The sequence below is a fragment of the Brettanomyces bruxellensis genome, chromosome 7 (assembly GCF_011074885.1).
Source record: "Brettanomyces bruxellensis chromosome 7, complete sequence".
NCBI classification, from domain to species: domain Eukaryota; kingdom Fungi; phylum Ascomycota; class Pichiomycetes; order Pichiales; family Pichiaceae; genus Brettanomyces; species Brettanomyces bruxellensis.
This window is the reverse complement of record NC_054688.1, coordinates 270,655-294,463: the sequence shown is the minus strand read 5'-3', so window position 1 is coordinate 294,463 and position 23,809 is coordinate 270,655. Positions and strand designations below refer to the sequence as shown.

At 38.3% G+C, this 23,809-nt stretch overlaps 8 protein-coding genes across 8 annotated transcripts; 5 read left to right on the top strand and 3 right to left on the bottom strand.

Moving 5' to 3' along the window:
* Window positions 1-828: 828 nt before the first annotated feature.
* BRETT_004651 (uncharacterized protein) lies at window positions 829-2,019 on the top strand (the record flags this gene model as incomplete). The annotated part of the gene is made up of 1 exon (XM_041283144.1): window positions 829-2,019. The coding sequence occupies one exon, from the start codon at window positions 829-831 to the stop codon at window positions 2,017-2,019; it is 1,191 nt and encodes a 396-aa protein (XP_041136496.1).
* Window positions 2,020-5,423: 3,404 nt separating this feature from the next.
* BRETT_004650 (uncharacterized protein) lies at window positions 5,424-6,425 on the top strand (the record flags this gene model as incomplete). The annotated part of the gene is made up of 2 exons (XM_041283143.1): window positions 5,424-5,453; window positions 5,556-6,425. 2 exons carry the CDS (start codon window positions 5,424-5,426, stop codon window positions 6,423-6,425), a joined length of 900 nt encoding a protein of 299 aa, XP_041136495.1.
* A 237-nt stretch (window positions 6,426-6,662) lies between these two features.
* GAR1 (H/ACA snoRNP pseudouridylase subunit) lies at window positions 6,663-7,247 on the bottom strand (the record flags this gene model as incomplete). The annotated part of the gene is made up of 1 exon (XM_041283142.1): window positions 6,663-7,247. One exon carries the CDS (start codon window positions 7,245-7,247, stop codon window positions 6,663-6,665), a length of 585 nt encoding a protein of 194 aa, XP_041136494.1.
* Window positions 7,248-7,659: 412 nt separating this feature from the next.
* On the top strand, window positions 7,660-11,070 carry BRETT_004648 (uncharacterized protein; the record flags this gene model as incomplete). Its single annotated transcript, XM_041283141.1, has 1 exon — window positions 7,660-11,070. One exon carries the CDS (start codon window positions 7,660-7,662, stop codon window positions 11,068-11,070), a length of 3,411 nt encoding a protein of 1,136 aa, XP_041136493.1.
* Window positions 11,071-12,138: 1,068 nt separating this feature from the next.
* On the bottom strand, window positions 12,139-14,508 carry BRETT_004647 (uncharacterized protein; the record flags this gene model as incomplete). The annotated part of the gene is made up of 1 exon (XM_041283140.1): window positions 12,139-14,508. The coding sequence occupies one exon, from the start codon at window positions 14,506-14,508 to the stop codon at window positions 12,139-12,141; it is 2,370 nt and encodes a 789-aa protein (XP_041136492.1).
* A 780-nt stretch (window positions 14,509-15,288) lies between these two features.
* On the top strand, window positions 15,289-16,344 carry BRETT_004646 (uncharacterized protein; the record flags this gene model as incomplete). Its single annotated transcript, XM_041283139.1, has 1 exon — window positions 15,289-16,344. The coding sequence occupies one exon, from the start codon at window positions 15,289-15,291 to the stop codon at window positions 16,342-16,344; it is 1,056 nt and encodes a 351-aa protein (XP_041136491.1).
* An 814-nt stretch (window positions 16,345-17,158) lies between these two features.
* BRETT_004645 (uncharacterized protein) lies at window positions 17,159-18,262 on the top strand (the record flags this gene model as incomplete). Its single annotated transcript, XM_041283138.1, has 1 exon — window positions 17,159-18,262. One exon carries the CDS (start codon window positions 17,159-17,161, stop codon window positions 18,260-18,262), a length of 1,104 nt encoding a protein of 367 aa, XP_041136490.1.
* Window positions 18,263-18,420: 158 nt separating this feature from the next.
* On the bottom strand, window positions 18,421-23,739 carry BRETT_004644 (uncharacterized protein; the record flags this gene model as incomplete). Its single annotated transcript, XM_041283137.1, has 1 exon — window positions 18,421-23,739. One exon carries the CDS (start codon window positions 23,737-23,739, stop codon window positions 18,421-18,423), a length of 5,319 nt encoding a protein of 1,772 aa, XP_041136489.1.
* Between the last annotated feature and the right edge of the window lie 70 nt (window positions 23,740-23,809).

Below are 23,809 nucleotides of genomic sequence, written 5' to 3'. Positions count from 1 at the left end.
GTATGAGAAGCATTATTTACAGTCCGTGTTTGCATGCGATGAAAAATTCGCTATGGTTGTAGCGTTCGCAGTCCCTTAATATATAAATATATTGCGTCATACTCTGTTGAAATGTATATATTTTTTAGTGAAAACGCAAATCTCCAAACATGGGGTAATTCCATAGAAATCTCCGCACGAATTAATGTGTACTCCGCCCCTGGAAATTTGTTTTAATTTTACACTCTTTAAAGCCCAAACAGTATGCTTTAATGAACGACTACTTGTAAAGCCATTGATGAATGTACACATCTATCAGAATATTGGAGTACAAATATGGAGGCCTATTGTTTTATAAGCACATTTATTGAGACACTTACAAGCTGGCCCCGGAATATCATGCCGTTTAGTCGGCATTAACCCAACGTATTGATGAATATGTGAACCCAAGATGCAACATCCTTTGTTTTCCACCTCAAAAATTTTTATTCCTTTTTGCTAGATCTTGGGCTTCGTGCCTCTGAGATCTGGCCCTCATCCCTTTAATAAGCAAGCTCGTATGTCCACGAGCACTTTGAACTCTTATGTTTTTCACCCTTCCTTATTTTTCCGCTTTAGAAAAATTTCCCCCTCTCCCGTTACCGCCACTCCGCTGAGATTCTTCAAATTTCTCCTTTTCCTCTTTCCCTAAAATTCCCCTATTTTTTTCCATCATATAAATACGGAAAAATCACTACTGCCCCTAAAACCAAAAACGGTGAGTTTGGCCCTGCGAAACATAATTATCGAATTCTTCCATTACCTTTCAAACACCGGAACACTAACGCACGGTATATTATTTATATAAACATGGCAAACGATCCAGTTTATATCGTTGCAGCTGCAAGAACGCCAATTGGCTCCTTCCAGGGAAGTCTTTCCTCCCTTTCCTACGTGGATTTAGGTGTCCATGCAGTCAAAGCTGCTTTAGCTAAAGTTCCTGAGATCAAACCTACAGATGTTGAGGAGATTTTCTTTGGTAATGTTCTGCAGGCAAATGTTGGACAAGCCCCTGCCAGACAGGTTGCAGTTGGAGCTGGTCTTGGCTACGATACCCCTGCTACCACTATTAACAAGGTGTGTGCATCTGGTATGAAGGCCACTATTCTTGGTGCCCAGACGATTTTGACTGGTTGTGCTGATATAGTTGTCACCGGTGGTGCGGAATCGATGTCTAACGCTCCTTATTACGTTGCAAAAGCAAGAGCTGGCCTAAGATTCGGCAATGGTGTTCTTGTGGATGGTTTGCAAAGAGATGGTTTGAACGATGCATACAGTGGTGACGCTATGGGTCTTGCAGCAGAGAAGTGTGCTGCGGATCATGATATTAGCAGAAAGGAGCAAGATGACTTTGCTGTCAAGTCATACAAGAAGGCTCAGAAAGCTTTTGCCGATGGCAAATTTGATGAGGAGGTTGCGCCAATTACTGTTAAGGGAAAGCGTCACAGACCAGATGTTACTGTCACTCAGGATGAGGAGGTTGGAAGACTAGATGAGGCAAGACTTCGTTCTGCCAGAACTGTCTTCAAGAAGGATGGTACTGTTACTGCACCAAATGCTTCACCTATTAATGACGGTGGTGCAGCTTTGGTGTTGATGTCTGCAAAGAAGGTCAAGGAGCTTGGAATCAAACCATTGGCCAAGATTATCTCGTGGGCTGATGCCGCTCATGCTCCTGTGGACTTCACTACAGCTCCCTCTTTGGCAGTTCCAAAGGCCGTTGAGCGTGCTGGTCTTACTTTGGACGATATTGATTTCTTTGAGTTCAACGAGGCCTTCGCCGTTGTTGGTGTTGCCAATCCTAAGATCTTGAACATTGACCAGTCCAAGGTCAATGTTTATGGTGGTGCAGTTGCAATGGGTCACCCATTGGGTTGCTCCGGTGCACGTGTTATCGTCACTTTGAACACTATTCTCCACCAAGAGAATGGTAAGATAGGTGCTGCTGGTATTTGCAATGGTGGTGGTGGTGCATCTGCAATTGTCATTGAAAAGTGCTAAGTAAGGGGACTTATTTAATCGTCGCAACTTTGTTCCCATCTCATATATAGTTGTGAGTTCTCCCTGCTTCGACTAGTTGATGGGTTGCTCGTAATTGGTTTGGCAATTTACCTTTTGCCTTGTCTACTTTTTGCTCGATGTTTCTATTTATTTGCTATTCTAAACTTACACCTTTGTCTAAATAAAATTGCATCTGGTTTTTTGCGATTAATTCTTTGATAAAGCAGGGTAAAGTTTTTGGTAGTTCAAATCTTACTTTCTTGTTCGCATACCTCAAATTAAACATGATTACGTTTAGGATGGTAGAATTCTGCTGAAAATGTAGAATTGTATTTAAGATAGCATTTAACTGAAAGAGTTTTCAAATGAAGTTAATTCCAAATTTAAAGCACGTTCGAAATATCTTATTAAGTTGCCAAGGGTACAACGAGATCGAACTTCGAAGTAGTAAAGCTTTACCTACTACAAACCTCCGTGGACGGAAGCCGATCATATATATAAAGAACGTTCTACGAAAAAACTTGATGTGAAGTTGGATGTTTCCAAGTCTGTCATATCCATGTACAGTACCAGGATAAGCAAGCACAGAAAATAAACTGCAATTACGATTTGACACATAAAGCATACATCATAAACCCAATAACTCGAGTATTTAGTAACAAGTAACAACTAACAACTACTATATCTTTAATGATGAGTTTTATGAATTTCGTATATTCACTACGTTTCGAAAAGTCCTGTTTCACTCGCTAATACAAATTGAACTTAGTATATTCAAAATCCGAACACACTTATCGCTCTAATTAAGAATGTTACAGCTGATAGTAAAAATAAATTTTTGGTTCTGTGGTCGCAACCAGCTCAACCTGAAATTCCAACCTCCTACACCGCAAGATGTTACCGATGACGTGTTATCCCCTTCGCCTCACCCACGGGCACCGAACTGTGCTGTATCTCTACCCTTCAGTGATAACAGTGCTCATTGCTGACGACAGTCGCCCAGATTGCTCATAGGGACTAGAACGCCGACCGCGGAGATCGAACAGGACACATCAATCGTAGAAGCCGAAAACCCAAGGAACAAATTCCAGCGCTCCCGACAAATGCCATGACAGCGCGCAATAACGCGCGTAATTTGTATTTCATACCAATATTTTTTAATATTTGATAGGGTTTTTGTATAAATGTTCTATAATTAATGGAAACCTTGATAGTTACTGTCAGAGTGTCGAAGTTAAGAGAGACCTTATGAGTTACTCCCGGGCTTTAGCTATCAAACTTCTTCTTTAATAGAACTAATAAGAACCTAGCAGTCGGGGAGATTCAGACAATTGTAAGGTCGGTTACCTAAGTGGGTGGATATAAATGTACCAAGTGGTCTGTGTGATAATGTTAATGCCTTTAACATTCTAACAATTGTGTATGTGTCACCATAGAAGAAAATGAATTTACTTCCTTTACTCTGTTACCATCAAAGTGGAGTCGAACTAGTTGTATTGCAAAATAGGCTATCGGGTCTCGTCCCTTCGTAGAAGAAACAAGTTATATAAAAAGAGGTAAAGTAAAGTAAAAATAAAAAGGAAAATAAAGTGAGGTAATCAATCATACATAATAAAAAAAGATTTAATTCTCAGAAACAGAATTATGATCGCGCATAATTATTTTTCTGCTGATTCCCTAACATACACAGTTAGTGCATTTTATCCAGGATTGTCTCTAATAGATATTATTCTGAATTTTCGTTATTTTAGAATAAGTTCAGATCTCAAAACAAATAAATCTAATGACATATAATAATAGATTACCTAATACTAGGTAATATTCTCATATGTCCGACAGCACCCTTACAAAAATCGTTTGGGATGGAAAGCTGTTCCTCGTGTAATGCAACTGTTTGTAGTAAATTATAAAGTGTATAGATGCTTAGTAGTTGGTGAACTGTTAAATGACTGCTACCAGATTAGTATTGCATTTGGCATTTATTGCAGTATATAACTTGTATATAATATTTAGTGTAGACACAAGAGAATATCTGTACTTTATACGGTTGTCATTCTTCTTCATATACAACAACATAGACAATGAGACTTTTCCATTTGTAACTTCACTGCTCTACCTTCCTACTGCTTTGACATGAACTTGATTAAACATCATCGAACACTCAGAGACATCTGTTTCCTAGTCCAATTGTATCTTCAAATTGAAACTTAAGAGGTATGCTTGTTTGAAAAATTAAAACTCAAAGGTCAAGTTAGGATTCAGAATAAACACACACTTTATGCTCCCTTCAGTTGTCCTATAATTGCTACAATTATGAACAAAAAGTCATCATCTATAAAGGTGACGTCACAAAGAAAGTATAAGTAGTGTTCGTGCATGCAAAGGATACCTTCCGGTAGAGAGTAAATCATTCTTTATTCAAGCAAATTGATGCTAATTTTGCTCCTTACATGAACTGACATTTATTCGATTCTCATGTTCCACATCGAATGTTATTTGGATCTACACAAAATGAGAATACACAAGAAGCACAGTAGCTCAAAGGTGGTGAGAATGACAAGATTAAATACGCATTTGATTACTACACGTTTTGTTTCCAGATCATGCTTGAGATTTACTTGTCAATCAACATTAGTTGAACGTTGAGTATTCATCCATTTTGAAAGGTAAAAATTCATTGCTGCTGCTAACCCGTATCTTGCAGACACACCTTATCTAATAAACTTTAGAATCATGTTCAACTAATCATACCATACTTTTGATACATAAATTTATTAATTTCAATTAAAATAGAATTTAGTATGCATTTTATTTCCTCCATTACTTTTTTAGGAAAAATGTGCTTCGCATTTTTTGCATATTGTTCAGTTTGAAATAGCTCAAAAAATTATCCATCAATAATAATACCAAACCAAATAAATAAAATAATAATACGCTATGCCCAGAGTTCAACTTTGACTATGTTCATAATTTCTTGCCATAAGTAATTTATTACAAACATTTAACTTTTACCACAACGTTAGCGAACAATATTTAAGTCGATGGCTTTTTGCTACGTGAAAAGCAAAGGGATTTAAAAGCATGCGATGATTAGGCTAATGACTTTCCCGAAGTTGATTTTGCATCCTGAAACAGTGAGGTAAGATCTAGCAAAAAAGAACTTTGTAAAATCATAGGTTGTGCACCAGTTTTTAGTAATGATTTATCGTCTTTTTACCATAGGTGCACAAATACTTGGTGTAAGTACAATTGAGCTTCGAAGATAAACTAGGCGCGGCAACAAATGCGCAAAAAAAAAAGAGCGAAAATAGAGAAATAAGTGAAAGATACATAACATCCCTCCAGACCTGATAGTACTCAAAGTTGTTTAGGACAATTCTCTGGCAGTTTACCATAAAATAATCATGTCATCTCCGGAAGAACTAATTGCAGAGGTATGTATAAGTTTTTGTGGAATATTTCTTTTATTCACTGTTAATTCTATTTATGCCCATTGAATCGATATATTAACACAATTTTTTCCATTTATATTATAGGCAACCAAAAAGACAAAGAAGAGCTCGGGCTTTCTGTCATCTTTTTTTGGCAGTTCACAGCAATCTAAATATGAAGATGCAGCTGATCTTTATGTAGAAGCTGCAAACCTATATAAATTGCAGAGAAGAAGTGCAGAGGCAGGACATACATTTGAAAAAGCGGCAGAGTGCCAAAAGTTGGCCGAATCCCCTGACGAGGCTGCAAATACACTTGTGGAAGCATATAAAGCATATAAGACAGAAGTTCCGATAGAGGCGGCTCAATGCTTGGAGAAGGCAATTATAATGTTCGTGAAACGTGGTCAATTTAGACGAAGTGCAACGTTTAAAGCTGACTTGGGAGAAATGTATGAAAATGAGTTGCATGACGTGGCGAAAGCTATAAAGAGCTATGAAGATGCAAGTGAATGGTATAAGGGTGACTCCGCAAATGCTTTAGCAAACAAATGTGCCTTGAAAGCAGCCGATCTTTACTGTGACGACAGTATACATGATTACGCTAAAGCTGGACAAGTGTACGAATCTATCGCCAAGGATTCTCTTAATAACAACCTTGCAAAATGGTCCTTGAAGGAATATTTTCTAAAGGCTATTCTTTGTCGTTTAGCTGATGGAAATGATTATGCGAGCGCCAGTGCATGTTTGAACAGATTTAAGCAATGGGATCCAAGCTTTGAGACAACAAGGGAATGTGAATTTTCTACGAAGCTTATCGAAGCTGTAAAGGAAGGAAACCCAGATTCTGTGGCCACAGCATCGAGAAACTTTGACAAGTTTTCAAGACTAGATGGAATGAAGGTGAGAATTCTTAATAAAATTAAGGGCAACATTGTGGAAGCACCAGACCAATTGGAGGAGGACTTCACCTGAATTTACTACGTTATGATCTCTTTTTATATTAGTTGTTTTTCTTTTTAAATATGTGATCACTCGGTAAGTTAACAAAGCTAGTACCACCCGTATGTCCTCATTCGTGGCTTCTTATAATTTTTTCCGACTATAGATTCGATTTTAAAACGACACCTATGCATTTCATACCACAGTAGCTAAGCTATACAGAGTTGGTAAATCATATATCCATAATCTACAGCATTTGATTGAATTCCCTTATCTTCTTCCATGGAAACCTCCACGACCACCACGGAAACCTCCTCTACCTCCACCTCTAGAAAAGCCTCCACGGCCACCACGGAAGCCTCCCCTGCCTCCACCTCTAGAAAAGCCACCTCTTCCACCTCTTCCCCCTCTGAAACCACCTCTTCCACCTCTTCCACCTCCTCTTTGACCAAATCCAGCGCCCTTTGGACCTCTCTTTCTTTTTGGTTTTGGACCATAATCCTTTGGCTTTGGTAGGAATCTTTCTAGCGGAAGAAGTTTATCTCCTGCAATATAGAATTTGTCACCATCCTTGAAAGAAGATGCCTGAACACCTTCGGATGGGTGAACAGTGAAGTAAACTTCATTTATAGGTCCTAAGATTTCATCCACTTTCCCCACTTCCTGTTTGTTTTCTAAATATATTGGCGCATTAAAGTATGGAATCTTTTCATTTATCGATCGACACACAATGTTTCCTTCGCATTCATGAAAGAACACACCCATTTCAAAAACTCTATCTGGTGGTCCTCTGTTGGCTTGATGGTTACCAAAGCGGCCCCTTCCACCTTGAAATCCTCCACGACGATGATACATCCTAATATCTTTGCAATAGTATTTTGATTTTGTGCTGAATATCGTCACAATGTGGATAGCCAAACTATTTATCCGCACGTCGTAGAAAACAAAGTGTTATCGATACTGTTTTGCGTGATGGCCTCGGTAGCTGGAAAATTTTTTTCGTCCTACCATTTTTTGATTTTTATTTTTTTTGGTTTTCTATTCTTCTCAAATCTGGCGGAATTATACTAACAGAGGCTTGCAGTTTGGCATGCCTGAATATTTATATCTACTCATGAGCCTAATATTGTAATATTAAATCTATACACTGTTTACATACTAATAGAAATCGGAGACTGCATTTGTTTTGTGGTATTCTCATTACAATCATTTGGGTCTTTAGATTACACAATTGGCGGAACTTATTAACCAAGGCAGACCAGGGCAGATGAAAAACCAGATAAAATCTCTGTGGCACGAGAGAAGAATTAGGTCTAAGACCAAATTCAAGGGGGTACATGAAATCTGGTCCTATTTGGAAAGTGAGCCAAGTCAAGATAATTTTCTCTATCTTCAAGGGAGTGGCTACATTGATTTTCTGTTTGATCGAATCAATCGAGACTCACCAAAGGAATACATTAAATCCATCGCACTCATAATTAACAACTGTCCAAAGTATATTCAATATGAATTTTATACACACAAGTCCCAGATAAATAAAAAGCAATTTCGTATATTAATATACTGTCTGCTAAGGATAATAGTGTCTGGTGAAGACAACCCGGAACTTTTAGTCTTCTTACGGAACTTAGTATCATTTTTACCCAGCTCACCAGGACTATGGGATTCAATCTCTGATATATTTTCTGTTTCTCTCTTAGATCCAGCATCTGGATGTTTGATTATGAAAAGCGATAAGGAAGTTTCCACACTTTTGAAGAAATCATTAGAGTCTTACAACAAGCTGGCATCAGAGCAGAAAGAACTTGCATTCATTGCGAAAACTTGGTTTTCAAAACTAATCAAAACTTTTATGAAAGGTGATATGACTGCATCAACCCCATTTTTTCTATTGCTCATAGAAATATTGTCTTATTTTCCTACAAGAAGATTTACAGCTATATTTTTAAAGCGAACTTGGTTTCTTCCTCTGGTACAGGAGCATATAGAGGGAAGTCTGCTAAATGTGCTACAATATTTGATATATTATCCCACAGATGAAAGCCAGAGTAATTGCTTAACGTATGAACAGTCTGACAAAATCATTTCTGATAGACTCATGCATTTCATCTCTACAGCATTCAATGCGTACAACTATACGAAATTTGTTAAATGTACAGATTTATTGACATTAACAAAAAATTCAAGGAAGTTCGCTCAGTGCTTCGGAAAAAATCCTACAAAGGAGCCACTTATAAACTTTTGTAAGGACATGGACATCTCTCTAATGGACATTGGCTCGCTATCAACTGATCAATTAATCACATGCCTTTGGTACACAATTGCTGATTTTAGGACGATTGATACAAAAATCGTTCCAGAAATTAATTTAAATAGAAGTACAAATGAGGATATTTATTTCTTTTCTTTGTTTTTGGAGGCTAATGATATTATGATGCGAATGGTTCTGGAGTTACGATCACGTTTACAAATTTCTGCCAAAGCTCACATTAATAACGTGCTCGACAGATTAAATATAAAGTACCAAGATAATGCAGACAGTGTCAAGATTTCAGGTTTTAGCAAATATGCTATGCAATTGAATCATGTTGCAATCCTTTCCTGTACTTCTGATTATTTATATGATATGACAAAGCTTTGTGTTAGTGTTCAGATTGTTATAAACTTTAGAGGTACCGCAAAGCTTATTCAGCGGGAGTGGGAAAATATTCACAAAAATGAGATAATTTATTTGATCCTTTTTACTGGAAACACAAAAAGCGTTCTACCCACAATTGTTTCCGATATTGCAGAACCAACTGATTCACGTATTATGAGAATAACGGTAGGCTTAGAGAATAATGTGTTTGACGAAAACTTGGTCAAAAAGGCCCAATTAGTTGTCAAGCCGAATGCGAAAGTTTCCTCTGTCACTAAAAGGTATCTTAATCAGTTGAAACTGTCAAGAACAGTGGGAAAAAACTTATGGGTAGACTTTCTTTTTGACGAAAAGTACCATGCGGGCAGTGGTGGAGCGTTTATCCTACCAAATAACATTCAAATCGACGAAATGTTAGTTCCAGGCTTGCAACATCTTAAGAAAGTAAAAACAGAAAAGAAAAATAATATCACTAAAAGTGAAATGGAAAAGGATTTAATGATTAATTTTACTAGTCGTGAGAGTAAAATTGACATCACGTCGGATTACATAAAATATTTAGGTAAAGAAATTGACGGGGGATCAATTTCTTTGAACTCGAAGCAGAGCGATGCATTTATAAAGGCTATGTCTCCAGGATGTACATGTATAAACGGACGAGTGAATACAGGGAAGACAGAACTTGCTAAGCATCTTCTTAAAATTTATTCATCAGAGTTTGATGAGCGGACTATCGTCGTTGTGGCTTCAGAAAACTTAGAAAATTATTTGATGCAACGATTAAATCTTGATGTGCTTGTTAGTAACTTGAAAGGAAAGGATAATAGCAAAGCCATATATCAATCTCTTCTAAAAAAAGCTTCGAATGTTGCGAAAGAGTTAGGTGTTACAGATGAGAATTGTGAAGATATTTCTTCCTGCCTTAAACTGTATTACAATTACATTATGCCAATTTGGAAAAACTTTGAAAGAGAGTTAAATGCGTCAACCATAAGCAAGGATAATATATTTGATCATTTTCCATTCATTGGTAATGATGAAAATCTTAAGAATTGCTCTCTGGAAGAAATGAGGCTTAAAGCTGTCAATGCATTTAACAGGCAATTGAATATCTTCAGGGCCTTAAGGTCATTGAAGTTTGTAGAGTGCTTGCATGATGATAATAATTTGTTCAAGTTCAATCTCACAGCGGCATCAAAGATTATAATTGCAACAACTACAGATTTAAGGGTGAATGACTATGACTTGGGTGAATTCGATAATCTTATTGTCATGAATGCAGAATGCGTATCGTTAGATGATCTCCTTTTAATACCATTAAAAAACATACCGAAGAGAATTGTTATCACGGGAAATTTATTTTGGAGTAATACAAATTCCTTTTTATACCAAATTGGAAACACCGTGAGAAACATAATGTTGACAGAACAGTACTGTGATGAAAAGAAAATTGCAATGACAGATAGCCCCTTAGTTTTATCGACTAATTCACCGAGGGGATTTAGCCACAATTTACAATTCATCGATATCAAAGATGGAAGGGAGGAAGTTCACTCCGGACAATGTGCCAATAGCAAAGAGGCTGAATTTGTTGCCCTGACCTTTATTTACATGAGACGAATGGGTTTCAATGCAGAGCAAATTTATTTGCTAACCACTTCCGAGCTTCAAAAAGTTTTAATACAGGAAATGATTCGGAATTTTTACCAGGAAAATACAGCCATTCTGAATGATGACGTTATTAATATTTTTACGGTTGATGAAATGAAATCAAGCAAATGTGACTACTTATTAGTGTCTTTGGTTGACACAGAAAAGCACGATTCAAACTCACGAAACACATCGTTACTTATGTGTAACCTACTAAATTGTGGAGCAAAAGGCATTTATATTTTTGGTAATAAGAAGACTGCATCGGACATGATTTTGAATTTGATTCCTATTAAAATAGATGCACTTGAGTTAGAACAGGGGGAAAAGACAAGGAAAATTAGTGCGGGATCGGAATTGCAAAGCATAATTAAAAGTATGTCCAGTTGAGTATATAGTGATGTTGTATAGAGAAATAATTTATTCATAGATCGTTAGATAGTATTTAGGTTTCCTTTTTAATAAAGAAAATACAACTGGCCGAGATCGAACCTGCTATTCATCGCGAATAATTCTGAAGCAATACGTCCTTTGATTCTGATATGAAGGCTGGAATAACCTATTTTGAGACGAAAAAAATTTAAACAAAGTGAGGTCTTAATACAAAATACATTAGAAATGCTAATATGCTCAGTAAGGCAGATTTGTTTAAGAGATAGACTTAACATAAGATGGAGAGAAAAAAAAAAAACATCATATACTGCATTGGCGAAAGAAAGTGCTGCTTTTGGCCATTTGGCCCAAACGTAATATACACCGTGGGCTTCGCAACTCGCGGTGTTCGAATTGCTAATAATTCGCGTGTACTCGTTTTCAAAAGGATCTGCTTCCGGCATATCACACGGGGTCGGTTTATTCCCACCCCGGTAAGGCGAGTGGGAAATTCGGTGGTATTCTCCATCTACCGCGGGGAAGTCCTTTCTGGGCCCCTCGCTGGCAAGGTTGCTCTTGAGAGCCTTCCACGGCGTGAAAACGCTGGGCTGCTGTCATCAGAAATTCAGCCTACGGGTCCCTTCTGGGGTTTGTAGGCATGGGAGCGCAGTGCAGGTGGTTGACGAGGTGTTCATTCAACGTCTCGTTGTTGAGTTCAATACGCGAATTCTAGGCTTCCAGCTTAGAACACTCGATACCGATCATTAATAGTGATTTGAATCCTTATTTTTCATATTATTATTTTTTTTTTATAACATTCGTAATATCGATTGTAATCTTTAGCATAAATAAAGGGTAGAATAAACCAATATTTGCCAGCATTTTAGAGTATGCAGCATATTTATATTACATTGTAGTTGCTTTATCCCCTCTAATTAGCAGTCATATATCAACGCACCGCATTGTACGATCACTACAGTAAAAGTTGTGATTTATATATATTAAGTCTTACAATCTCAATCACACATTCCTTCCCTACCGTGATTAATAGTAATGGATACTTCACGATAACTTCAAATCAAGGGATTAAGCATTTTTATTAGTTTCAAACGTCTCTGATCTTGTCTCTGGTTTCGTCTCTGGCATTGTCTCTGGTTTCTTCTCCGGTTTCGTCTCCGATTTCGTCTCTGGTTTTGTCTCTGGTTTTGCTTCTGGTTTTGCTTCTGGTTTTGCCTCTGATTTCGAATCAGATTTCGAATTAGACTTCTCTATGACTTTCTCTTGGACATCCTTGACAGCCTTATCATTTTTCTTTTTAGTATCAGGCTGCTTGTTTTCTTCCTTCGAGCTATCTCTCACATAGGTGTAATTCTTATGATATTTTTCCCATTTTAATCCTCTCCTACCGCTTTCCCTCCGTCCTCTACTGCCTCTTCCTCTATGTTCCAAACTGTGCCTTTTGGGATTATTAGCTTCTCTTCTTTCATTTTTGACGTTTCCATCGCTTTTAAAGGATCCGGCATGAGAATCATTGCGAACTTTCTTCTGCACATTTTCCTTCTTACTTATTTTCTTGTCATTTTTGCCACCCTTTGACTTCATCTGCTCGGAATTGCATCTTCCTTGTAATTTTGCAGATTCAGATGGCTTAACCTTACGTGAGGTATCTAGTGACGATGTCTTAACTACACTTGAACCTCTGCCTGCTGATTTGCCAGATTTTATTTGTTGGCTTATCCTAATCTGCTTTTCTTTTTGCCTTCTCTTTTTAGCCGCATCCCTACTTAATCTTTTCTTTTTCGATACAGCTTGTTTTGATCCATCTATATTCTTTTCTTCAATTCTCGTCTTGGCATTCCTACCAGGTCCAGTAGTTGTAGAGGATGACATTTTTTTATCTTTGACGCTGGACCTGGAACCCTTGTGGTAAGATGAATGTCCCTTTCTCGATTTTAAGGACGCATCCAAAACATTGTCTTTTTCCGTACTGTTTTTATTCCGATGCTCAGTTTGTTTTTGTTGAACTGCCTTCACAGGCGAGGCCTTTCGAAGAGAACCACTCTTTCTGCTTCTTTCAACATTGGAGGACCTCTGTAATTGAACAGATTTACTTCCATTAACCGCCACTTTCCTTGAGACAACTTTAGGAGCACTGTCCGGAACAGCTTTGGCATTAGACTCACGCCTGATGATACTGACCCTCCTTGTTCGACGTTCTCCTTGTTCAACATGAGCTTCACTTTTTTTTATCTCTTTAGCTTTGCCTGATCTCTGGGTCATTTTTCCATCATCTTCTTTTTTGGCATGCTTAATATGGTTGTTTAACTTTTCTGTACTAAAAGTTGTGCTGTTAATGCTCATCTTTTCAATTTTTTTCTCAATTTCGATTTGCTTTTTAGGATCGACTGGCTTTGCTATTCCAAACGGATTTTCTTTCTTTGCTTTTGATTTCGACTTTGAAGCGCCAACTTTCTGCAAAATTTCTGGCTTCGATTCAACATTTTTGGAAGCTTGTTCTTTCGCATGACGCACCTGCTCAGCATTTACAGCAGATCCATCTCCAGTTGCAGGCAATGGATGTGGAGCTTTCATTCCTGCTATCGAGCCTTTAAAACCTCGTCCAGCTAGATATGGACACTTGCTTGCATCCATTCCTTCACCTCCTGCGTTTCCAGAAAATCTTCTCTCATTTGCGTACCTTTTTCCACCAAATGCCCCACGACTATCTGAAGTATTGCCATATTTAACCTCTTGACGCCAATTATTTGCCTTCTTGACTTCTTCTTCCAACTTTTTGTTTAGCCTTTCCTCCTCTGCATTTTCATCAAATCCTATTTCTTTATTGTACTTCTGAACATCTTGAAAATCATCAAAATCTGCCACACTCACCTCCACCCTCAATCTCTCCAAAAAAATATCGGTCCACTTTAAAACCTTAAGAAGATCCTGTGGGGAATTGAGCTGGACGTAAGCACACTTTTTCTTTTGCTCCTCTTCGTGATGAAACTTGGAAAACCGAGGCTGTGGGGGATTTGGATCCACAAGAACTTTGACCTTTTCAAATTTCATGAACCGACTCTCAAAAAGATTTGTCACCAATTTCTGTGTGGAAACCTCTGGCAGATTTGAAAGCTTGGCAATCGGAATGGAAGGTAGATCGCTGAGTCTTGGACCGGAATTCCTTCTGTTATATGAACGGTCATGATCGTCAAATCTGCCATAATGTGTATCACGAGCCCCGAATTCACGACCGTATGAGGATCCTCCAGACATCTCGTTGTCATAATTATTGTATCCAGATCCTCTTTGACCCATGTTAAAACCTCCAGGGCCTCTATTGAATGGTTGACGTCTTGGAGGCTCATCAAGAGGAATTTCAATTGAGTTAACATCAAAATCATCATCTGCCCATGAACCACCCAGCGATTTGTCGTTCATGAACTCTCCCAAGCTCATTTTCTTTGGTTTAGCTAAAAATAAAATAATTGGTTAGTATTTTCTGAGTATTAACAATGTACATGGAACCGAAAGGAGAACAACAGCAAAGAAAGCATTTTTGATGATACATACCCATTTTTTGAATCAACTAAAGTGAAAAGAATAGACTTGTATATTCAATTCAAAGCAAATGGTAATATATGGTACGTCTCCACTTTCAATTATCAAATTGGTGTAAATTAGCTTTGTCAATTACGAAGTGCTTGAGTATGACAAGGTGCAAATTGGCGTGCTCTGAAATGAGATAAGGCGATTGATACGAGAAGGAAATTTTATGGGTCCACAAATAAAAATTTGGACACTACATAATTTTTGTATATACATTTATGTAAGCTAGCAAGACTGCGCCAAACATTATTTAAGTTTTGCCTATTTTAAATTTCAAATAAAACGAAGGCACAACTATTTGCGATGGTGATATATTTATAAGCATTAGAAATATAATGTACTAATATAAATTACATACACTTGATGATATAATATCATCTTCTTTGGAGTGCTTATATGTAATTCTATTTATGCTTTTATGGCTTCTGAGTAAAGCCGATGGGGAAAACGGGGGTGAAAAAAAAAAAAAAAAGATGCCACATGATGAAATATTACGGTACAATGCCGGTTTGAAAGACTTCAAATTAGAAAAAACAGTCGGTTCAGATAAGAGAAGGAAAAAAACTGATATATTTAAAGATTCGTCTACAGTTGACGCAACCCAAAATCGAAAATCTCTTCCCTTGTAAGATGGGTGAAAGTAGAAGTCATATTTATGACTCTTTCGAAGCCGAAATAATGAAGTACGATGAAACCAGCGGGAGTTCCACGAAGGAGAGGAAGCCGTATGGCCAAAAAGTAAGGATAGATACTTTGACAATGAAATCAAGGAGTCGTCAATCGGGACAAAAAGAGTTACCGGAGAATTGCGACAATACAAGTGAAAAATATTCTACATTGAATAAAAATGGCATTTTAAAAGAGCAGCGGAGCTACCAACACAAGGAATCAGCAGAACAACAAGCGATACCAGCACCAATGCCTAAAACAAAAGGTATTTTTGGGAATAGAATGCTCTCTCTGTCTACAAGTTCATTGAGTTCACTGATTCCTGGTCTTTATTCGTTAGGATCAAGTTATTCTATGCCATCTTTACGAATAGGCAATCAAGATGATTCAACCACAGATGGTGGCTCCCCAGAGCCCGGGGCATTACTATCTCCGGAGGAAAAAGAGTCAGACGAACTTGCTCGAGAGTCGGATGTGACTGTGTCGACAAATATCACTTCGCAGGCAGAATACAAAGGATTCGCATCTTACGTCATTTCAGGCATTTTCCTTATAATATGGTTGAGCTGGTCTCTTCTTCCGGATCGTATTCTTAATGATATCGGCATTTTTTATTATCCTTCGCGGTGGTGGGCACTTGCTATACCTGCCTGGATTCTTATCTTGATGATTTATACATATGTGGCCCTGGCTTTGTACAACATTGAGCGGAAAACCATGCCACTAGATGATCTTAGAACTATTGTGGACACTTCAGGAATAGTCGTTACCGAGGTGGATGAACGGGCGGCTTGTGATTGGTGGGGTTATGAATCTATTAAATCTGTCCAATGTGAGGACGAGGCTGAGAATGTTGGGCATGAAGAACGATCGACGCGTCGCAAGCATACCTGGAAAGACCGTCCGGAGGAGAAAATGAAGCATGAGGGACTTGATTACTATGTTCACAACCCCACAAGCGGAATTTGGGATTTGCCGATAACCAAGGTAAACGATACATTGTATTCGGAAAAGTGATCGGACGTCGGTGAAGTTGCTTTCGGATCAGCATGTCTAAGATTAGTGAATGGAGTTCCAAGGAGACGTCTATCTAGCCCATGCCTCATACATATTAGGGTAGTGCCTGAAAGGACGGAAAACTTCGACCCATAGACAATAATTGATATTGATGATAGATACCGGCAAGAGAATTTAAGAGATGCACATGTCCGTGCACCCCTCTTCTGTGTATGAAATTGGCAAATGAAGGGGTGCAATTATGAATTGAAATTCGGTCAATTGCATATCTTATGTTGTTGTAAAACCGAACAATGCAATGGGGATAATTGTGCATCCGCTTTCTGTGCACTTGTTCGTGACTTTTCTAAAGCACGGGGTGGCGAAAGGGTGCGGAGTAATTGTGTCAGGAAGTGTGGGAAAAAATACAGACAACTTCATTCGTTGTTCCCGCTATCCGCTATTGTCATTTTTTTTTTCGTGCTGCATTTTTTTTTCTGCGAAAATCTCGTGAGCTTCAGAACTTCCATTTTCGGAGTTTCTACTCCTATTGCCAAAGCCAGCTTAGCTTACTTCCTCGGTGTCCGCGTTACATGCCTAAATTTCAGTGATCCAGGTTTTCGGAAATTTGAAAGGACGGAACACATATGCTTCAGTGAATTTTCCAAATATTACGCACTATAAAAGCTGTATGATGTTCCGCTTCCTGAGGGTTAAGAACGAGATATGTAAAACAATCCTTTTTTTCCTCTCTTCTTACTCTTTCTCCATAGAACTATAGCAATAGCAATAGCAGTAGCCATAGCATATACATATTCTTGAAAATCCGTTGGAAATGATGAAAGCTCTTACTTACCTCAAGCCTGGTCTCATTAAGTGGCAATCAGTGGCCAAGCCAAAGCTTTTGAAACCTACTGATGTTGTTGGAAAGTTGCTTGCTACAACTATCTGTGGCTCGGATCTTCATATTATCAAGGGTGACTGTCCAGAGACCACTGAAATTGCCGAAAAAGCTGAAAATAAGGGAAGAGGTATTATTTTAGGCCACGAGGGAATTATCAAGGTGGAGCAGACAGGTTCCGATGTCACCAAGTTCAAGCCAGGTGATGTTTGCATTGTTTCCTGCATCACTTCATGTGGAAAATGCTATTACTGCAAGAACAACCTTCAGGCACACTGCTCAAACTCAGAGGGTACCTCTGGATGGATTCTCGGTCATGAGATTGACGGAACTCAAGCTCAATATATGAGAGTGCCATTTGCCGACTACTCATTATACAAGGCTCCTGCCAACCTGTCATACGACTCGTTGTTAATGTTGAGTGATATTTTGCCAACATCTTATGAGGTCGGAGTTTTAAATGGACAGGTGAAAGAAGGTGATTCCGTCGCAGTTGTTGGTCTTGGACCTGTTGGATTATCTGCATTGTTGGGTGCAAAGGCTCTTAAGCCAAAGGAAATTATTGCAATTGATATGGATGATGCAAGATTGGAGGTTGCAAAGAAACTTGGTGCCACAAAGACCATCAATCCTTCTAAGCAGAATGCTATCGAGACTGTCAGACAGCTCACAACTACTTCAGACAGAGAGCCTGGTGTTGATGTTGCAATTGAGTGTGTCGGTGTGCCAGCTACTTTTGAGATGTGCGAGGATTTGATTGGCCCAGGTGGTGCAGTCGCTAACGTCGGTGTTCATGGAAAGCCAGTCTCTTTGAAATTGCAGGACTTATGGATCAAGAATGTGAGAATTACCACCGGATTGGTTTCTGCTTACTCAACTGAAGAGTTGCTCCATAAGGTGATCAAGGGTGATTTAGATCCTTCATCTTTGGTTACTCACCACTTCAAGATGAGCGAGTTCGAGAAGGCCTATGATGTTTTCAAGAATGCAGCCAAGAACAACGCTATAAAAATTGTTCTTAATAACGATGAAGCTTGAGCTCTTTTACGATATTTTATGCTTTTATTTTTGTTTATGTACCTAGCGATATTATTATAGTTTTTATGTTTCTTTATATATCAATTATATTATATTCATGAAATTGTCGTGCGGTGGTTTTGTGTTGTAAATTATTCGTCCTCTGGTTTATATTCCAGTCAGTTCTGTTTATATTTTTCAACTGACCGTTTTCTTTCATCTGGATCCAGTTCGCTCAAACCTCCCAACAACGTTTTTGATATTGCCTCAGTAGTCCCGATAAGAGGCCTTATTAACATAACGGGTGTTGCTTTAGCATATTCCAATGCTGCTTCTCCAGCACTTGTACTTTCGGAGGCTCTGCTGGATGCGCCAGTAAATGCACGCTGCGCCACAGTTATGTTACGACCAAATGACGTGTATGCCTTTTTCATACCTGCATGTAAATCCTGTGGCGGATTTGCATAAAGACTTACAGTCTTCCCATGCTTCTCCTTTCTTTGACTATCAACACCTCTGTCATCATCCTCGGAATCTGTTTTAGAGTCAATGGTTTCAATTTCTCCATCGTGATCATCATGCCCCTTCTCACCAAATAACTCATCTTCACCAATAGTAGAATCTAATCCATCAGCGTTCCTTGCTCTTTCCTGTGCTTTAGGGTGAATAAAGTATTGCTCGTAATGATCCAAATCATCATCATCACTCAAAGCAGTATATGATTTTTCTTTCCCCTTACCCATAACACTTTCAGTGTTGCTTGAAATTCTTCCTGCCGATCCTTCACCACCCAACATCAATTCCACATTTTCTAAAATTGTCTGTGTTCCGTTTGCGAGTTTTACCCCTAGTCGAAGCAGCTCTCCACCCGCCGTTCTACCAAAGGATGCCGCACCTTTCTCCAAACTTCTTAAAACCCGTCCGTCTTTGCGATACTCCTTTACTGGAACAACAGCTAAGTTTCTAAACCCGCTTCCTATCTTCACCAAAGATTTGATTGGCGTTACTCCGGCCAGAACACCCCCGAGCTGGTTCTTCTTGATGTCAGGCATCCAATAACTACGAAGTAATTGCTGTAGACGTCCAAATCCCGACACGCCATGCACATTCAGCTGTCTGAGAACCATATTTGAGTCTTCAAGCATAAAGAAGTTCATAAATTCGTCAGTATGTCCGGATCTCAAGCCCGCAAAATCCACTTTCTTCGGTTTGTAGTTCAACTTCAATTTTATCGGATTAATTCTGACACTTTCCAAGAACAGTTCATCGTTATCCTTAGCAAGCCACGAAAATCTACTGTCATGGAATTCGGTAAAGCGGACAAGAAATTCCAACGTATCTTGATCAACATACATTCGTAAAGGTAGAACTGATACTGACATTCTCAACTCCGAGGCAGCTAGCTCGGGAATCGGCCTCACAATGTCCATGTCAAGCTTTATGATAGTGGAACCCAACTCACGCTTTCCTGCTTCACGCATGTATCCTAGGAACATATTCCAACTAGAAGATGGTACATTATCCAAAATCTTCATGTCTCCAATACAAATCTGAAGCCGTCCAACAAGTTCTGATACACAAATATGAGTATCCTCCTCACTTGAAACATTATCATTGCAAAATATCGATGGCTTGGATTTAGGACGTGGCTCATTGTCGCTGACCAGCAAAAACAGCAAATCAACATCATCGATGACAATCTTCGCCTTAAATGTCCTCGATCTCTTTAATTGAAGGTCCTTGTAACTTTTCGAGGACTTTTCCACATTGATGTCAATAGTCGGCTTTTTTGATGCATTCGAGGATGTATTCAATAAACTATCATCAGTCCATCCTTGCGGATTAATCGATTCATTAACCCGATCATAAGCTGAACCTAAGGATTCTCCCGGATGAACTCCCAAATGGATAGATTGGAAAAGTGTTTCCTCGACAATTTTACTAGGAATACCGGATTCCGGATTATTCAGCTTAGGCGAATCTGAAATCATATCACTTTCTAAAACTTTCGACTTTCCGGCTTTTTTTTTCTCATTATGTATCTTCTTCGCAATATCGGCAGTCTTCTGTACTCTTCGTATAGCCTCTGCTATCTGATTTCTGGTTTCTTTCCACTCATAACCATCGTACATGAACAACTCTATTTTCCTTAAGCCCAAAGTGATAGACATTGGAATAATTTTAGGCTTTCCTGCCTTAGCATCTATCCTTCCAAAATGATCACTTTGAACTGACAGTTCGCTTGCCACATCTTTTGAGCTCTTCAGTGACTCCCGCTGAGAATTTTCAGAATCAATTAAACTTTTTGATCCGTATTCACCTTTATAAAAGTCCTCGATAATGCTTAATGGTTCGGAATTGGAACTTTCTTTGTCCGTTTGTTGAGGTTGAGATTCTGAGGGTAGCCCCGAATCATTATCTCCGTTTGACTCCCTATTCTTTAAGCTTTGCTTTTCCTTGTACGAAAAGAAATTATTATCAACATCGGAATATGTGTCAATCTCTTCCGATTGTGTTGTTTTGTATTTCTCATCAAAAGTAAAGAACAGTGGCTCTTTAAGATCATTGCAAAGCTGTATAAAACAGGAAAACGAGTCAGCACATGCATATAGGTGAAGTAGGTCCATATCCAATTTGACATCAACCAAGGAATGATACCTCTTGAGATCAGCAGACTTATAAGTAAGTGAAAGAATTGATTTGACGGATCCAATTTTTAAGTGCAAAAAAAGAGAATTGCAAGCACCAATATAAACATATCCTAACTTCCTAAGGTATGAAGTGGCAGTCCAATCCGAAACCTGACCTGGCTTTTTCATCACACAATCTTTATCATCTATCAAGAAAATTGATGTTGTATTCATAGACATTTGCCCATAAATCATCCCATTGTTGTTAATGTGAATACTGGCGTTACTTTTTTTGATGAAGAGAATACTATGAGATGGCATGTGAATTGGTGTCAAGCCAATCAAAGTATTGGTAAGTATTATTTCAATTTTCAATGCTCTTTTTTGAACTTCTTTTTGCTGCTTTGTTTCTCCGATCAAAGCCCTCGCAGCTTGCTCTTCAACGACCTCTCCACCACCAGCATTTTCAAGTATTGTTAACCAAATTCCGTAATAATCTAAACGGCATGACCTTATATAGACAGTAATGCTCGATCCAATACTTGCAAATAATAATGGCTTTTTATCTGTGTGACTAATTGCCGATGCCGAAACAAATTGTTGTACAAGTTCCTGCTTTTCTCTTTTAATGCATATATTCTCAAAGTAAAGTTCGGAGTTTCTACCCTTAAAGGATGCAGCACAAAAATTTGTCCCAGAAAAATGCAGATCACCGAATTCATCATTTACGTGTCTGATTAATAACTCAACGGTTTCAACTTTATAATATGTCTCTGCACATAATTTTCTGTCAAGAAACAAGCTATTGGCAATTCGAACTGACCTATTGCGATGCACAGAACGTTGACCTGCACTAGGATTGGTTGACATTGTACGTAAAGATTCCATCCGATATCTAATTTCATCAAAATGCTCAACCAATAAAGGTATATCCTCCATAAAGATATTCGATTTAATGCTCCTAACATGTAATTCACTATTTGTATCAAAGGTGGTGATCTTGTTACCATTTGCTCCATATCCTTTAACTCTTTTTGTCTTTTCTAGTAAATTATAATTGACTTCATTGAAAACCAAATAGCCTGGCAATTCTTTTGCATGTGCTTGAAATGTGAATTTTGCCTGTTTAATCGCAAGCCCCGTTTTTGAATCATATTTTATTGGCGAAAGATCAAGGTTCAAATATGTATCCAGAGACATGACATACTCCAATGATATTCTGGAGGTCCTCACTGTTATCTCAGACGGCGATTTGGAAGAGCTCTTTTTTAATGATAAGTTCCTCAACCTATTTATAAAAAGTTCACATTTGTAATAATAAGATATGAGCGACAACAAATCCTCTTCTTTCAGTTTAACATATCCCTGATACGGTAATGTGAACGCCATTTGAAACTCATCAGATATTTCAATCTCCATTTCGACTTCATGTTGTTCATCTTTGGTCTTCAAAAAGTGTAAAATTGATGTTTCTTCTGTATTTCTGGTTATCCCCACACTCTTTATGTGACCAAAATAATAATTTTCACTCTTCTTTTCCAATTGAAATTCTTCAAATCTCATAATCGGACCATCTAAACTGCTGAAATTGCCATTGCCTTTCAACGTAGATCTTAAAGCAACTTCAAGCTCGAGGATTTTAATAGATTGAATAATATTGGCAAACCGCCGTTCCTCATTTCCAGAGTTCTTTTCATTTCGATTGATCTTAATAATATCTTTAGTAGGAATTAATGCTGCAAGTAATGAATTGATTACATTGGGAAGGGGTGATGTCGCAAGACGTATAGATCCAACGCTAATGTTCAAATTCCTAATATCCTGAAGTCCAGAAAAGGAGGCAGACAGCTTATCAATATATGCTATTTGCATTAATTCATCAGGGACCTCTTTATCATTTTGATCAGTCTCAGCTCTATCTGCTAAAGGTAGTCTTGACTTGGCCTCAGAAAATTCTGTTTCTGCACTCATATAAACTGTACTAGCTGGATTATGTGATCTCAAAACGCTTTGTATTAACGATTGATGTATATCATTCTTGCTATTTGACATAAAGGATGTAGACATAAGAACATCATTGTATTCGTCTGTATCTGAGTCTGAGTCTGATGTTTCATTGGTATTTGAACAAGACTTGGGATTTTGTGTAGTGGAAGAGCATGAATCTGTTTGTTCCGGATGATAAGATGGAATGTTTACACTAACTCCCCCAATTTGAATGTTTTGCACGTCCCCGCTCGATGAAATTACAATGGAGGAAATGGAAAGCTGAATCTTTGATGAATCAGTAAGAATAATGAAGACAATATTTTTAAGCTGTATGTGAAGCTTTGATAGTGCATATTCGGCAGCTCTTTGCATGACACCACTTAACTTTGGCGGTTGCTCATCTTCATAATCCCGATACTCGTCATCTGTAGCATCGAGAGCTTTACTTTTCATGATTGAAGCCTCAAGAGTAGACACAAATTGCTTATCACTCATATCATCATCAACGTAATCTTCATAGGCAGCACTTCGAGCAAGCTCGGCCGTGCTTTTTGCCAAAGAAAATTCGCCTTGCTTAAACGTGTGCTTTTTTGAAGGGGCAGGTGTTAAACTGACATGAATTCCATCGCATACTATATTAACGCCGTCAGACATGGCCAGTGTCATATTTAACTTATCTATTCTTCCACTTCGCATATAAACTCCGGGCAAATTGAACTTATCAGTATCAATTTCAACATCTTTAAGGGTGACATTTGTGCTTGTTCCAAGAGACACGTCCAACTTTTGAAGATCTATTTCCGAAAATAAAGAAAGCTGTTCAAGGGCATATCGAAGGAGCCTTTTCTGAATATTTTGAGGGATCCATTGCGATGCCATCTTGCTTGTTTCATCAATTTAATTGACACTTCATTAACCCTCCCAGCTTTAAAAAAATAGAAGATACGAT